This window comes from Pinus tabuliformis, chromosome X, assembly GCF_031772625.1.
Source record: "Pinus tabuliformis cultivar Carrire ecotype Pingquan chromosome X, CPIR1, whole genome shotgun sequence".
NCBI classification, from domain to species: Eukaryota; Viridiplantae; Streptophyta; class Pinopsida; order Pinales; family Pinaceae; genus Pinus; species Pinus tabuliformis.
The window spans coordinates 1,557,369,959-1,557,388,184 of NC_142308.1; the positions used below are offsets into that span (position 1 = coordinate 1,557,369,959).

Consider the following 18,226-nt stretch of genomic DNA (forward strand, 5'->3'; position numbering starts at 1 on the left):
TCGACTGTCATCCCCCCGTCGCCATCCTTTGACCCGCACCCTCCGTCCACTTCGTTCCTGGCTGCAACTTCTTCTGGACTACCCCCTTCGTCGGCGGCCGGGCCTTCTGCTCCCCTCCACTCACCCTCGGGTTGTTTTGAGACCCCTGCAGTCAGGGTCAGCTCATCGAAGGCGACTCCCCTGGAATGCTCCCCGGATCCATTGGCGGACCACCCTTCAGCTCCGCGTTCGGGAAAGAAAAGAACCAAGTGCGTCAAAGCAACCTCCAGGGACATTTCTATTCGGTTTGGAGAGACATCGGCTATTGGGGAGGCAGCCAGAATGGCGAACACCATTCCCGTAGGGCATGTTCAAGGGCGTGCATATTCGGCGACCCGGCTCACCCTTTGGGTGAAGGAGATTTGGGGAGGGGTTCTTAAAGAACTTCCTGAGGTGCAAGTTCTGCCCCGAGGCTGGTTCGCCCTTCATTTTGCTAAGGAGAATTACACGAACATGGTATTATCTAGGTACTGGCACATTGAGATGGCATCGATGCTGTTAAAAAGATGGAGCCCCCTCTTTGATCCTGAACGAGAACAGATATGGGCTGGGCCATTGTGGGTTCGTCTGCTTGGGCTCCCCCTCCAGTACTGGAGTGAAGAAGTCTTCATTCGCATCGGGAACGCCTTGGGATAATACCTTGACCATGATCGTACCTTTGTGGAATCCAGGAACAGAATGCTTGCTCGCATCCTCGTACATCTGGACACTCGTGAAGGCTTGGAGGAAAAGATTACACTTCACTGGGGCAGATTCATGCGGGTTCAGATTCTGGACTATGAAGGGGTGCCATTCAGATGTCGCCGCTATCACAGGGTGGGTCATATATTCAAGGATTGCCCTCTCAACAAGAAACAAGATGAAGCCCCTGTGCCATCAACCATACCCTCGAGGACTATATCTCCGGCCGCTCAGCGCACTCCGGCATCGGGCACCCCCACCAGCATACCTCATCAGACACCTGGAGCAGCTCACTGCACTGTATCAACGCCGGTCACCAGATCTCGGGCAACCTCAGCATCTACATCCGCTCCGGGTACATCACTCTTCCCTCCTTTGTCTTTTTACTCTACTGCTCCCTCTTTGCACTCTCCCTCATTGTCTGCTGCATTCTGCACATTGCCCTCCTCCCCAGTAATTGCACCTTCCGCACCCTCATCTCATAAGCACCCCTCGCCATCTTCCTCCCCCTCATCATCCCGGGGATCTAAACACAACTATAACCTTCGCCCTCGTGCCCACACCCTGGGTTCACATCTGAAAATCGCCGGATTGGGCATCACATCATCAGGGTCGACCCCTTTGTCTGCTCGAGGGAGAAAATCACATCTATCTAAAGCTATCAGGAGAGCGGAAGCTGAGGTTGCCACTGGGCGACAATCCACAATTGTTGGGGTTCTTAGAGCAATGAACACCCCTGGCAATCTTCCTCCATGAAGTGCCTTTCTTTCAATTGCAGAGGCTTGGCTAGTGCCTCCAAGAAACTAGCCCTGCACAGACTAATTGAATCATCTCCTGTTGACATTATCCTCCTCCAGGAAACCCTTGGCCTTGCCGACTCCATATCTGCCTCTCTATCCTCCATCACCCCGGGATGGCAATACACGGCGATGGACTCCACGGGTAGATCGGGGGGCCTTGCGATTGGTTTCAACCCTGCATCTATCAGGGCTCAAGGTACATGGGGGGGACCTGGATTCTTGGGACTAGACCTCTTCTCGGCTGATCTGGGTATCAATCTCAGGGTTATCAACATATATGGACCCTGTCATCAAAGAGAATCCTTCTGGAATCACCTTCTGAGTTTATCTATCCTCTCAGCTGAGAATACCATCCTAGGGGGTGACCTAAATTTTTCCCTGGGATATAGCGAATCTTGGGGGTCTATGGCATAGATTGACTCGATCACCGGATTTATGACCGACCTCCTGGAACGTCATGACCTGATCGATGTTCCCATGAATAAACCACTCCCCACCTGGAGAAACAGAAGAATTGGAGAAGCTGCCCTGGCGTGCAGACTAGATAGATTCATTATGAAAGGTACTCTGTTTCAACAGCTTCATCATTACAAACAATGGGTCGGTACCGGAGGAATATCTGATCACTATCCTATCTACCTGGAGATATCGGGGCCAAACAAAAAACCAAAAGCCCCCTTCAAGTTCAACCACGGCTGGTTACAGGATCCCTCTTACATCAAGCTGGTTAAGGACTTCTGGATACACAATCTGATTGATAGAACAGACTCACTGGCAAAAGGCTTCTGCATGAACCTATCGCAGCTCAAACATCATACTATCGAATGGGCCAGAGAAAAAAACCAAAAGGAGAATTCAACTCTTATGCACATAGAATCTGAACTATCCTCACTTTCAGATGAAAGAGGATTGGGCTTTACCACAGCTGAAGACAAAGACCACCTGGTGGAACTTGAAAATCAAAAGCAAAAAATCTTAAGGGAGCGAGAAGAATCTATTCGACTTCGCAATAGAGCAACATGGCTAAAAGCCATAGATGACAATACCTGCTTCTTTCACAATTATGCAAAAGGCAGGAAGGTAAAAAATACTATATGGAGCCTCTCTCTACCAGATGGTGGTGTAGCAGACACTTTCTCCAAGCTCTCACAGCTGGGAACAACCCACTTCAGGAACCTTTATAAGCAGCCATTGGGTTCAACTATTGCAGATATCATCAATATTGTTGGTCACTTCCCCAGGTTTGTAAATGAAGAAGAAGCGCAGAATCTTTTCGATCCAGTGACACCTGAGGAACTTGAAAACACCATAAAGTGGTTCAAGAAGGATCGAAGCCCGGGGCCGGACGGATGGACCATTGAGTTTTACATTACCTTCTATGAGCTGATCAGCAATGATTTACTGAGGGTTGTAGAGGAATGTAGGGTATCCGGGTCTCTGTACAATGCCATCAACTCAACTTTCATAGCTCTGATCCCCAAATCTGATTCCCCTTCCTCCTTTGACGATTATCGCCCCATCTCCCTCTGCAACGTGCTCTACAAGATCATCTCCAAAATCATAGCAAATCGCATCCGTCCCATACTGTCTCGTCATATCGCTCCTCAACAATTTGCTTTCCTGGAACACCGTCAGATTCATGAAGCCATTGGAGCGGCTCAAGAAGCCCTTCACACTATCTGGACCAAGCATCACAAAGCCATTATCTTAAAGATTGATTTAGCCAAGGCATTTGACCGGGTCAGTTGGCTCTATGGCTTGTATCACCACTCCCACCTTCAGTGTACTGATAAATGGATCTGCATCCCAGTTCTTTCACTCTGAACGTGGTCTTAGACAGGGTTGTCCTCTGTCTCCCCTTCTTTTCCTGATCGTCATGGATGGCCTGAGCCGCCTTATTGACTCTGCTAAGAGAAATGGGGATTTTAGTGGTCTCAAGATTACAGATGATTGCTTCCTCACCCACCTTATTTTTGTGGACGACGTTATGATCTTCCTTGATGGCAGCATCCGAGATTCCCGCTCCTTCTCGAACATTATCTCTCTTTTCTCATCCGCCACAGGGATGCTTGCCAACCATACAAAATCCTCCATTATTCTCTCCAGAACTTCTATCCAAGAATCCCACCTGGCCCAACATCTGTTTCCTTATAGCGTCCATCCCTTAGACCATGGCCTCAAATATCTGGGTTTCTGGATCAAGCCTATCAACTCAAAGATTACGGACTGGGTCTGGCTAGTCGCAAAATTGGAGAAACGCCTCAATATCTGGAGCCATCGATATCTCTCTCGAGCAGGTAGACTTGTACTGGTTAAAGCTGTCCTGGAAGCTACCCCGGTCTTTTGGATGGCACTAGCCTGGATCCCGCATAGCATACTGGCCAGGCTACAGCAAACTTGCAATAGGTACTTGTGGAATGGGAATCAGGATAAACGCATATATGCTTGGGTTGGATGGAAGAAGATCGCAACTCCAAAAAAATGGGGAGGATGGGGTCTAAAAGATCTCCCTACATTCGCTCAAGCCCTCGCGGCAAAAATGGGGTGGACCTTACTCACTGGCAACAATCTATGGACCAACATTACATATCACAAATATATCTGGCCTCTCCACATCTTGGATTGGATTCGCCTCCCAACCTGGCCTAAATCTGGCATATCACCTGTATGGAAAGCTCTTCTTAACTCTATGCCACTTATCAGGGATAATCTGGTATGGAAAATCAATGACGGAACACTGGCTCGTATTGGTCTGGACCCATGGAATGGAAGTGGCGGTAGGCATATTCTACCTGAAGCACTCATCCGGCATCTTCACTCACAAGAGATTAAAGTTCTGGCTGACATTGCTGATCCACAAAACTCTTCCATATTTGACCAGCGTTGGAAATCTGCAATACAGATCAATATCCCACCCCTCTGGCACCAGGATTGGTCTGCATATATCAATGCATTATCAGAATCTCATATCAGGATCAAACAAGGACAGGACGAGCTCATCTGGTATCACTCGGAGAACGGAGTATACACTCCTAAGTCTGGCTATCTCACTCTGATATCGCACAAGGTTCCGGATACAATCTCATTTTGGTGGAACTCAGTTTGGAAACTCACCGCTCCCCCCAGGCAGAAACTATTCTTCTGGTGTATCTTAAAAGGAGTTGTCCCCACTGGGGAATATCTCATGCGTCGTGCAGTCTATGGACCGACCTGGTGCACCCTGTGCAAACTTACCTCCGAATCGAGCGTTCATTTGTTCATAAACTGCTCTTCATTAACGTCATTATGGCAAGCTCTATCATCCTCTATTCAACACACAGGCAAATGGGAGGGAGATGATATAATTCGAACCTGGGAAACTTGGTTTTACAATCACAAAAACTCCAAGCTACAAAGCCTGCCTGTCGTTATTTGCTGGTACCTATGGCTTGCACGAAATCGAACGATCTTCGAAGATAAACCTGTGAACTGGCCGCATCTTACTGCCCTCATCACATCGGCCTATAATGAGCTGCCTGAGCCGTCGCAGCCTAGAGCTAGAAGACCGCGTGACCCTCCGCAAATAGATCATAACACTCCATGGGCATTCTTCGATGGCGCAGCCCAACAACAGGGTTGTGGGGGAGGCTTCCTATTATTCATCAATGAACAGCATTTCTACAAAGCAAAACTGGGGTTGGGAACTGGCACAAATAATTTTGCTGAGATTATCACCCTCCGTCACCTCTTGCATTTTGCATTGGGGCACAACTGCATGCATATTCATATATATGGAGATTCGAAGATTGTCATTGATTGGTTCAACAATATTACTGTTTGCCACACACACACTCTCAGCAACATTTTGGATGATATTAATTTACTGAAGGCACAATTCATTGACATCACTTGTCATCATATCTACAGGGAACACAACAGCAGTGCCGACCAACTATCCAAGGAGGCCACGACACTTCCCAGAGGAGAGTGGATGATTCAGGAGCAGCGAGGAACAAATGCATACCACTACTACCATCGTCCGTACATAGATACACACTATCACAGGGCAGCCAGCCCATGAGATACAGATCTGAAAAATGATACTTTTTGACTTTTTGTACATAGCTGATAATATTACTTACTTGAAGCCCTGCGCAGCAATATGTATATATATAACAGATCAACAATGAACATCCTGCGTGATGATTTTTGCTTTTGAATAGACTAGATACATAGCTATACCCACATGTGGCAGAAGAACTTACAGCATATGCAAATTGCATCTACAATATGTAATTTTTCAAAGTTAATGAAATATTACGATTTTTCCAGTGGAAAAAAAAAAAAAAAAACACCTTATTATAGTTAACTAACTTAATTTGACTTAGTTGGCAAGTCATGTAGAGTGGTTCCTAAACTTTAGGGACTCAGGTTGAGTTCTTTTGAGTTGTAATTAATTTAGTTAAACTAGTTCCAACTAATGGAGTAATTAGTGGTAGATCCAATAGTGGGGTGTACCAACACTGCTTAACCAATAAACTGAAGATTCACTCATAATTAACTCATGCATGTTAGATTAGAGAAAGACCAGTTGAGATTGGAGTTTAGGGAAAGTGTACTATCAGTTGTATAATCATCTGAACTATACAGGTGGTCCATGCAATTGGATGAATGCCTATGATGGATTGCACAGTTATGGATGAGGAATTTTCCAATTATGGCTAATTCCCAAGGAAACTATGCAAGGAAATAGGATCTTGGCAGGTAGAAGAATTGGCTAAGTATTGACTTGATCTTGTCTGGCAAGCAGTGAGATAGATTGAGATAGTCCATAGTTTTCTCAAGCTTGAGCAAAGCATTGTAATCTTCTCATATTTTATTATTAATGCAATATACAGATAACATGGGTTTTTAGTTGTGGATTTCCCCAGAAAATTATTTTGATATGTGTGATTGAATTATTTCTCTTTTATGCTTTGTGATTTCATCGATCAATTATTATTTCTGCTGATGAGTAGAGTAGATTCAAGTTAGCTTTTCTAGGATATTACAATCTGCAGTTTGAGTCTACAAGGAATTTCTACATATCCAAGTGGAGACAATGTTATGTAAAAGTCAGATACAAAGCCCCCTTCTTTGATAAACTTCCATTTTTATAACTCTATATATAGAGAGAAACTAGATAGGTGGGCATAGGGGTAACTTTTTTCCAAACAACTACCAAACAATAATTAATAAATTATATACTACTTCGAATGTGAGTAAATTATCTCTTCGTAAACCTCCTTGAAGGACTTACAACCAAATAGCAATCTTGAATAAAGTCTTGTACCGTAAATTATATATCGGCATGGACTAATTGAACTTGAGAAGGTGAAGCCAACCTAAGTCAACTACACTAAAACATGGTGTAGGATTTTAATGTAATAGGGATAGTAAGTAATAGGCTCAAAACCACAGAATTATACATCAAGCATATTTCTGAAGGTTGTCACATACGCCATATTTACAAGAGGAAAATATCGGCAAATTAAATGCATACCTCGAAGGATTTGTTGGGATTGTCAAGACTTCAGGAATAATTAATGGTGTTGAAGGTCGAAACCATTGAAGAAACTCTCTAATAATTACATTCTCAAATATGAGGAAGTGTCACAAAATTCCTAAATTCGCACTTATGGCAACCTATAATCCCTCTAGTTGGCCCCGTTTAAAAGGTTGCAGAAACTGTCATTGTATAGAATCTGTCGAAGTTGTTTTAACATAGATTTTTAATAGCCAAAACCTTCAAATCTCCAAGAATCATAGGCTCTGTAATTTTTCATGTACAAGTTTCCCTAGATTTGTGCCTTAGATTCTCCTCCAATTGATAACCCTCCAAAGTTCAATTGTTTAACATACATCCATCTTGCATCTCAATTATTTAACATATATTTTGCTATGGTTAGGGCGTTGCAACATCCAGTCCATTCTCTTGGGCTGAGTGATGTGCAGAGGATTTTTGTAACAACCCTGGTAGCTACAATGTTGGCCTTCTGAGCATCTAAGCCTCCTATTAAGGTATTCTTCTCCTATTGTCTTATTATGATAAATGACCTCCTGAACTCATCAAATTCCAATGCCATCCCTGCAAATAGTAACATAATACAACACAAAGATTAAAGCCTAAACATACAAGTGTGGATGAAAAAAAATGGATTTTGAACTAGACCTGAGGTGCGTGTACTCCTCTCTGTGGAAGACTGAATGTGGGGTGGAAATGCATTGAAGTTAAAAATGGAACATACCTTGGTGTTGTCAATGGACTAAAAATCTAATGGCGGCATTTGATATTGGGTCTGCTACTGTTGAAACCCTAATTCACAACTCTGAAATCTCATTTTTTATCTTGCCCAGTGAAATCTCATTTTTGCTTCCACCCTGTGAAAAGTTAACAGATACGAAGTTCTAGTTAGGATTTTCTTATCCAGCCTTATGAAATACGAAGTTTTGGTTGGGAGGGGTTTTGGTAAAGCAAAATTAAAGCTTAACTTTTTCAAAAATGTTAACAATTTATTTTGTGAAAAAAATAGATACAATATTTTATTTTCACCTACATTAGATTTAACTTGTATTTGAGAAAGTAAGAGGATCTTACATGTTATTTTAGTTGTATTTGAGAAAGTAAGAGGATCTTTCATGTTTTTTTTGTTGTGTTTGAAAACATTTATTTTATATTAAGTGGTATTTATCATCATAATAATAATAATTTAATTTTAAGGTTACAATTTCTATGTAATGATTTTGTTGTTAAAGTTTATAGAGGTAAAACTTGAGATGTCTTAAGGAAACAAGTGCTCTTAACTTGGTTTTATTGAAAACATTTAGGTGTTCTTGCATATTAGGTGGGTGCAAACAAAATAGAGTATATAGTAAGTGGATTTAATAGTTAAAAACTATTGTTAGTTTCTTAAAAGTCATATGTCAAATTTGGAAGGAGTAGGGTACATATCCTTCTTTAGGTTAAATATATTCAAATTGTTTTGCAAATGGGGTTGTGAGACTGTATATTTTCATCTTGAGAAAATGGAGTCCTTTCCTAGTCACTCACATAGTTTAGGTTGTATTAAGAAAAGTAGTTGCTTTGCCTTGAGATGTGAACATTTTATTGTAAGTAATATGATAATGTGGTTTCAATGAGGCATTAAAAGAGGGAACAAGCATGCATATTTGGGATTCTAGTGTTATGTTCTTCTTGAGGCATGAGTTCACGTCCAAGAAGACTCTAACAAGGGTTGAAGAGTTTGTGTAGTTAGAGAGATTAGAGGGTTGTAGTCCCACTTAGAGGTGTAGACAAGTAATTTAAGCACCATGGGAAGTAACTCTGAAGAAAACTTAAGACATTTGACAAGCTACATGAAGGAAACTTGGTAGTTGTACTAAGTGAACATTATGATTGATGTTGAAACCCTCTCCTTGGCACTACTACTTTGCAAGACAAAAAGGAAATGTGAAATAGATGTGTAACCCACTAAAGAAGTTGGCAAGGTTATTGCAGCGTATATAGGTGGCTATATTGTGCTGCAAAAAGAGTTGTTGGCCCACTCAAATTTTGGATAATATGCAAGCCTTTGAATTTGATTCTCTGTGGATGTGATCAAAGGATATAACCCTGAAGGTTCTAATCAACTCCATAACTTTAATCATCTATTGACCCAATAAAGAAGTGTTTAAGGAAGTATAACCTTTCTACTAATCAATAACAACCTTTGAATCACCTATAACTTGTGAGTTTAGATTGTTAAAGTGACACAATTAAAATAAATAACATAAACGACGTATTCATTTTATTGTAGTACTTGTTAAGTAGTCTTATTTTTGTTCCTAGACTAAATTATTCATTCACATTGGTAGTTTTTAGTTGTATTACTTATTAAATAGTCACATATTTTAACCCAAGACTAAATTAGTCATTTATGTTAATCATTTTTATTTGGATCACTTAAGATTGCTCATTTTTGGTAGTATTTCACTTAGAAAAGCTGCAGTGACTAAGTTTTTTGTCACATAGTCACTAATTTCCCCATTTTCTACTAGTGGTATAAAGGAGCCAAACAACGCAAGAGAAAAGGAAAGGAGCTTTGGTGTAGGAATTTTAACAAGACGATCAAGTTATAGTAAAGGGAACTTATGTTGTTTGGTTTATAAAGGGATTAACCCTTTTAGAGGCTCCAATTGTGATGTGTTTATAAAGGGATTATTATCCCACAAGATCTGTGGAAGAGGTTTGAAGGAAGCGTCGAACTGGAACAAGACTTGGACACTATGGGAATTTAAGCGGTCTATATTTGGGCTTGCATCACAAGGGTAGAGACACACTTGAGTGGATACCCCATAACACCAATGGAATATATGATGATTTATTAATGTTATGAATATGTGTAGTATGTGTGACAAACTCTCATCTTTACGTGTGACATAATATATATAATAAGAATGAAGAAATTTTATAATTCAAATATGATATATATATATATATATAGAGAGAGAGAGAGAGCGGGAGAGAGAGAGAGAGAGATATTATTTGCTAGGTTATGTAAATCTTGAGATGATTGAAATTTCTAATCTATAGCTTGAGTAGTTGCGATCCATGGGCATTTATGTCGTCAAAATCTCTTGGGAATCACACCCAACTTGGGCCACATCAACCCTTAGCATGACTATTTTTTTACCCACAGAGTTTCGAATCGATGACCTTTACACCACGCAGTGCCTTAACAAAATACCTCGTCAGCATATGATTTACACCAAATGAGCTATATATATATATATATAGAGAGAGAGAGAGAGAGAGAGTAATAATCTATTTATCATCTTCAGTTATTACTTCAACATATATTTAATATACATAATATTATATCTCAATTCATTAAATTGCATATATGATGATATTCATTTTAAGCAAGGTTGGTTGTTGAGCAACAAGTTCGAGTCGAGCAAGAATTTTCGCTCTGTCGCAGCCATATCAGAGCCCAAACGACACTTGAATCCCTGGCCATTCCCCAATAAGTTCAAAACCGCCTCAATTGGCATTTGGTCGCGTTTTAGTGCTACTTGAACCCGAATAAGGTGAGCCAAAGGATAGCTATCAATAGTGGGTGAGATGGGATAGCTAGCAATAGAGCTTTTGGTATTGGGGTGAGTAGTTTTTTTATTTATTTTCCATGAATTTTTCATTAAATGTTGCATGTAGGACGAAACAATAGTTTGGAGCAAAACTATTTGCCTTTAGTATTTCTTGAATTAATCTTTTAAATTACAAGTTTAATAATATTTAATTTATGATAGGAAATTCTAAATAGATCATACTTAATAATTTTCCAAAATTACAAATTTTAGTGAAATATGAATATCTACAACATGTCACAGTGATAGGAATTTAGCAAGAACAATGTTATTGAGAACACTTTTTAGAAGTTAAAAAACATGTACCATTATAATAAAAAAAATTGCATTTTTCTAAGATTTTTTAATAAATTAAGATATATATAAACAAATATGAATATTCAAACTCATACGAAAATTAATAAACTCTCGTAATAAATATTATCATTATTTATTTTGTATTGTTTATTTTATATCTGTTAAAATTGCATGGGATGCACATGCCCCTTTTCTACAATAAATTTTTGTATTTTGCTTGCTCTAATTCCTTAGCGCCACAAAAGAAAGAGCCATCTATCTCCTAGCTTCAAGATATGGAAAAGCCTCTCCAAAATTGCCGAAAACTCTCGATTTAGCTTCTCAAACAGGCAGGGTGCATTGTGAGGTAATGGTTCTGGCTATGTTAATGGATCAAAGATTCATTCTAATTAAACAAAAGGGATGAAATGTTCATCTCGCTTGCTTTGATATCAAATAAAATAGAAAGGAAAATAAAAAATTGAAATATATTCAAGGCATATCATAGAAAAATAAAATATTAATTGGATGTATTAAACTTACTTTTCGAGTTGAAGAAGGGGGATTTTGGTTTTTCCAGGCTCGCAATGCTAACGGATGGGAAACGATTTTCTCCAAGCGAGTGCACAATGTCGATGGACGGGAAACAATTTGGTCCAGGCGAGTGCAACCTCGCAGAGCTCGCCTGCACCTAGTTTTTCCATAAATGTATGTTCTTCCTAAGAAAGCCAGTAAGAATACTTCTTTCCATACATTAAATAAATCCCAAATAGTTAGGAAAGAATTTGTTCATCTGAATCCTGTTCATGTTGTTTTGGGCTATCTAGGCCAAGGTTTTCTTTTTTTATGTTCACGAAAATAGTTAATAGCCATGGAAAACCAGCTTCTTGAGTCAAGATTTGGTGGATTGGGTATGATGGTAGGCTCTTAACATGCAATTGTTGCAAAGTTAGATTCTTATTGTTATTTCAGAATCGTCTCATTTTTTGTTCCTTTTTGCTTCCTTTTTCTTGGCAGTTGAGTAGCTACTTCCTTGTTTGTATGAAATATGATAGCATTGAGGGGATATATGATACTTTAAAGGAATGTAATGTAATAGGAAAATCAGTTGGAGGACTTGGTGTTCAATGCATAACATTTGTGCAACAAGTAGTTATATCCAAGGAACAAATGTTACATCAAATGGTAATGTGCCACTGTTGCAGGTACTTAATGATACTACTCATTATGTTATCATTATGTTATGCAGATGTTTTTGAGTTTTGGAGCTAAAAAAGAACCTTCCTTTATGTACTAAGAGCCATGGTATGCAGATGTTTTTGAGTTTTGGAGTTGAAAAAGAACCTCCCTTACGAAGTTGAGAAACAACCATGAGAAGGTATAACAAATTCGTTTTGTCTACTTTTTACATACATTGGCAAAAATCCATTTATAGTTGTGTACTTTATAGGAAGAGAACAGAGCCCGTGATTTATTTTTTGTGCCTACTTTTTACATATATTGGCAAAAAATCATTTATAATTGTGTACTTTATAGGAAGAGAACAAATCATATAATCTTTTTTTGCACTAGGGTCGATGACAATTCTATATTGACATTATTTTGTTGTTTTAATGAAGTTTATGGGCTTGCTGATGTTGGGGTGAAGAATTTGAAAATTTGTGGATGAAATATGAGCCGGAGGTGTGCATTGTTTTGTATATTTATTGTATCTTTTGACAGTTGAAAATTGAGCAGTTGATTGTAACAATTATTTTTTTCCAAAATCAAGTTAAGGAAAAAAAAGTTATGAAACTGATTTTCCAATGGGTGAAGCCTTTGCGCCCTTTAAGAGAGGAATACCAAAACTCAAAGAAAGGTGAAAATTAAGTATAGATATTTTTGAATTTTGTATGCATCTTTGTTGATTTTGTTACTGTTGGCATTATGACATAGAATTGGCGCTATGACACAGGTGTTGTCCTTGATGGCAACTCTCACAGATGACAGATCATAGTTCAGGCTCACAGAATGAAGAAAGAAAGGTATACGCAAGTTCCCATTGACCAATCCACATGTACACGCGGGTTCGCAGACCAAAAGGCGCGTATGAGCGTACACATGCGCTTTCACAAAAGGAAAGGAGTGTACATGTTGGAAATCTTGTTTTTGGTCCGTGGTATTTGGACCATGGTATTGTGATCCATGGTATTGGTCCAAGGTATCTTGTCCAAAGTGTTGACCCTAGGTATTTGGTCCAAGGTATTGATTCTAAGTGGTTTTCGACCATGGTATTGAGCAAGGCCTAAGACTATAAAAGGAGGAGAAGATCATTAGGCAAAATCACTTATGAATTGTATATCTAATGAAGAGCAAGATCTAGATTACAGGTTATTAGGTTATGGTGCACAGCTGGATCTAAATCAAGGATGAACCTAAGAACTTGATGAAGCATAAGTTCTATTGATGGGTCAAGATCTTAAGGCTTGAAGAGAAGTATCTTTGTGTGGTTTTGATCTTTTATCTTAATAATTGGCGCATGTCGTAATCTGTAAATATGATGATCTGGGTATATCTGATGTCTGAATAATTTTAAAGGTTAAATCATCATTTACAGATCTGTATGCAGGTTCCTTATAGCAAAGGCGCGTATACATGTCGGTTCGGAATTTTAAAAGTTCGTATATGCAGGTTTGCCTTCATACAAATGTGTATGCATGCAGGTTCATCACATTGAAGTAGTGTACATCTCATAAAATATGCTTTAGCTACTTCTGATTGCTATTGCAGTGTTCTAGGTTCTGGCTTGGGTTCTGGTTACTGTTACTGTATTCTGGTTATAGCATTCAGAGAAGTGATTATTTGATTCAGTTTTTGGTTGGTGCAAAGGAGATTGGTTGATGCATATATATTTGATGTTTGATTGATGTTATTGATGGATCCAGTCTGAAAATTTATGAAATGTGGTCCCTGGAAGAAAAGAGAAGGTTGTAGCTTTCTGTAGGTCAGCACCTACGTACTAGTACATCAACTAGTACAAGAGCTAGGGGTTTGTAGCTCCCTTCCAGGAGAAGCTGGAGAACAAGAGAAGGTTGTAGCCTTATGTAGGTAGAAGCCTGCATACTGGTATAGGACTGCACCAATACAAAATATTGTAAAAATAAGTTTCTTATTAAAATAAAGATAGAGACAATTGCAGCAGGTGGTTTTCACCCACATTGGGTTTCCACCTTATATCTTGTGTTCATGTGTGTGACTATCTGTTCTGTTTTTACTGCTCCTGGTTACTGTTTATATGCTTCTGATGCACAGGTTAAAGATCAACTTATGAAGAATTAACTAAATTATAAGTTTACAGGGTATACGCTAGTTGCCTTATATACAGTTGCGTATACACGCAAGTTTCATTAACTAAAGTAGTGTATATGAAACAAAATATGGAAATGAAATATTATTGACTTGCTAATATTGATTCACCCCCCATCTCAGTATTATTCCCAACAATTGGTATCAGAGCCGGTCCTTCAGAAGAAGCTTGATCACTTGAAGGAAGATCTATCAACATGATTACCTACGAAAGAGAGGGATCCATTAGACCACCAATCTTTGATGGGAGCAACTTCGACTATTGGAAGGTAAGAACCACAACCTATCTTCAATCTCTTGGAACAAATGTTTGGGAAATCATGGAAGGAGGATACACATTTCCATCAGCAATTCCTACAGATACGTAGGTAAAAAGCAATATGAAACAAATGCCAAGGCTGTCAATACATTATTGGGGAGTCTGTCACAATCAGAATTTGTCAAGGTTATGCAGCTCAAAACTGCCAAAGAAATATGGGACAAGATCGTTCTAAACTATGAATGAGACAATAAGGTAAACGTGCAAAACTACAATCTCCTAGAATTCAATATGAAACTCTCAAAATGCACAATGATGAAAGTATAGCTAATTACTTCTTACGTATAGATGAGATTGTTAATCGCATGAAAAACTTGGGTGAAGAGATAAAAGAAGTTATTGTAGTTGAAAAGGTTTTAAGATCCTTGTCTTCTAAGTTTGAATAAAAAGTTTCTACCATAGAGGAAAAGCAGAATCTTCAGAGTGTTACTATGACACAACTGCACGAATCCTAATTGCTTTCGAAATGAGAAAAGGGGGTCCATCAGATATGAGAGAAGCCGCATTCAAAGCTTCAGGAAGAGAAGAACTCAATGAATCAAGACATATTTCAGAAGGAGAGGAAGCAGCAAACTTCGCCAAGAACCTTCAACAGGGTTCTGGAAGATTTAAAGGTAAGTTATCTTTCAAATGCTTTGCTTGTGGAAGACTCGGTCATTATGCAGCCAAATGTCCTCATAAAGATAAGCTTGATAAAGGTAAGGAATCAGCAAAATGGAATAGAAAACAGAATGTAAGTAAAAAGAGATATTATATGCATGAAGATAGCAATGGTTTATCAAATAGTGATGAAGATGAACATGGTAATGAATATAGACTTCTGATGGCTATTGAAGATGATGATTTCTTGGATGATTTAGATGAAGATGGTCTTTATGAAGAAATTTCTAAACTGAAAATTTTTTTAGAAGAAAAGAATATGATTATAGATACTCTGACATTCCAACTTGCTAAAAGGGAAAAACACAATGAAAAATTAGAATGTGATATTGTGGGTCTAAGAAAAGATATTGAGAAAACAAAAGCTCTCAATCTCAGATTTGCTAAAGGATCAAAAACTTTAGATGAAATTATCAAAGTGCAACGTTCTCCTTTGATAAAGACAGGTCTTGGATATACTGAAGAAGCATCTCAAGCACAGAAGCCATCAACCTCCAAAAGCTATCTTGATGCAGCAAGGAGAAGTGAACAGTTTGACAATCATCAGCAAAGGCATAAAGCAGATCACCAGGTAAATTGGGTTCAATCTGCTTCAAGGATGAACATGAGCTACAACCAAACTCAATTAAATCACACTCAATTTTCTTCAAGAATGAATGTCAATGGAAACTACAATCACTAGGTCAGTAGGTTCGATAATCACAGGAATTTCTTTAATGGCCAATGTTTTTCATGTCATAACTTTGGACACAAAGCTACTCAATGTGTTGCTTACAAGACCATCATGACTAGAGAAGCACAAAATCAAAGGAATGTGACTGGGATCATGAAAAGGACATACAATAACTTTTCTGCTCTTGAAAATGAAACAGAATGCTCTATCTGTAACAATTTCGATCATGAAGACTCTGAATGCAGGAGTAAATTTCGGCAAACATCTCAGAAGGAGCAAACTTCATTAGGTCCCAAAACATGGAGAAAGAAAGAACCAAAAATAGAAATATGTGGTATAGCCTTGTATGCAGAAGGACAAGAAAATCAATGGTACATCGACAGTGGGTGCTCGAAACACATGACAGGTGATAAACAAAAACTTCAGTCAAATAATGCTTTAGAAAAAGAAAATAAGGTCTCATTTGGAAATTACACTCCCGCAGTCACAAAAGGTAAAGGCTCAGTTCTCTTAAAAGAAAAGGTTAAAGCTGGGAATGTTATGTATGTTGATGGTCTAAAGCATAATCTATTGAGTGTTAGTTAAATGTGTGATCAAGGAAATGAAGTAGTATTTCGATCAAATGGATGTGTTGTTCGTGAGCTTGATACAGGAGAAACAGTGATCAAAGGTGTAAGAACTCCAAATAACCTATACATACTCAAGGGAGGACAGCAACAGTGCTATCTAAGAAAAAATGATGAACACTGGCTATGGCACAGAAGATTGGGGCATCTAAGCTTCCCTCAAATAAGAAAAGAATGCAGATACAAGGTTGTTCATGATCCTCCAGATATCAGCATTCCAGAAAATACAATATGCAAATCATGTCAATTTGGTAACAAACCAGAGCTCATTTCCCTGAGAAGGAAGGATTAGCTAGTAAGCCTCTTGAACTTGTTCATACTGATTTATGTGGTCCATCAAGGAAAAAGTCACATCGTGGAGAAGAATACTTTATATTATTCATTGATGACTTTTCCAGAATGTGTTGGATAGGACTTCTAAAGCATAAAGATGAAGCATTTGAAAAGTTCAAAGCCTTCAAAGCGTTGGTTGAAAATGAATCAAATCACAAAATCAAATGCCTCAGCTTTGATCGAGGAGGGGAATTTACCTCAGATGAATTATTTGACTTTTGTGAAGAACATGGAATAAAAAGGGAATTATCTACTGCAAGGACTCCTTAGCAAAATGGAGTGATAGAAAGGATGAACAGAACTGTTCAACAAATGGCTCGTGCCATGCTAGATGAGTCTGGAACTCCTGCAACCTTCTGGGGTGAAGCTGCATTTGCTTTCGTCACTATTCTCAACAAAACAAACGTTGGGGTAAACAACACTCAAACTCCACATGAACTTTGGTATGGTAAGACTCCTACTGTGAAATACTTCAAAGTTTTTAGAAGCAAATGTTACATCAAAAGGAATAATGAAAAACTTGGCAAGTTTTAACCTAGAGCAGATGAAGGCATTCTCCTTGGTTACTCTTCCCGAAGTAAAGGATATAAGTGTTAGAATAAAAGACTAGGGAAAATTGTTTAAAGTATTGATGTTGTGGTTGATGAAGCAGGTAAAAACTGAAGATTATGAAGAAGATGAGGATTATCCTTCCACATCAAATCAAACTAATTCTGAAGAAGAAACCAATGAAGCACTAGAAGAAAAGACTCCATCCAGATATGTTCAGAAAAATCGTCCAGAGACTCAAATTGTGGGACAGAAAGAGGCAGGTGTGCAGACAAGAAGAACTATTACAAAAGCTTCAATCTATCTAGCATTGCTTTCCACCATCGAACCTCAAAATGTACATGAAGCATGCAAAGATGAATTTTGGGTCAAGGCCATGAATGAAGAGCTTGAGCAAATTGAAAAGAACAATACTTGGGAATTAGTTCCTAGACCTCATGATAAGAATATCATAGGAACCAAATGGATATTCAAAAACAAGCTGAATGAAAATGGAGAAGTTATTAGAAACAAGGCTAGACTTGTTTGTAAAGGATATGCTCAACAAGAAGGTATAGATTTTGAGGAAACTTTTGCACGTCTTGCTAGACTTGAAGCCATAAGAATGTTCCTTGCTCTTTCTAGCTTTCAGAACTTCAAAGTATACCAAATGGATGTAAAATCTGCGTTTCTTAATGGAGACTTAGAAGAAGAAGTATATATTGAGCAACGAGATGGATTCATCCTTGGAAATGATCCAAAACATGTATGCAGACTCAGAAAGGCTTGGTCTAAAACAAGC

The 18,226-nt window shown here is 38.8% G+C and overlaps 1 protein-coding gene across 1 annotated transcript in view; it reads left to right on the forward strand.

The window, feature by feature from the left end:
• Window positions 1-1,955: 1,955 nt before the first annotated feature.
• The window catches only part of LOC149145977 (uncharacterized), a 23,827-nt gene continuing 7,556 nt past the window's right edge, over window positions 1,956-18,226 (forward strand). Inside the window, exons 1-2 of the mRNA XM_089452617.1 lie at window positions 1,956-2,945; window positions 3,361-5,334. Of these exons, the coding sequence (XP_089308743.1) occupies window positions 1,956-2,945; window positions 3,361-5,334 (2,964 nt within the window). The remainder of the gene's footprint in view (window positions 2,946-3,360; window positions 5,335-18,226) is intronic.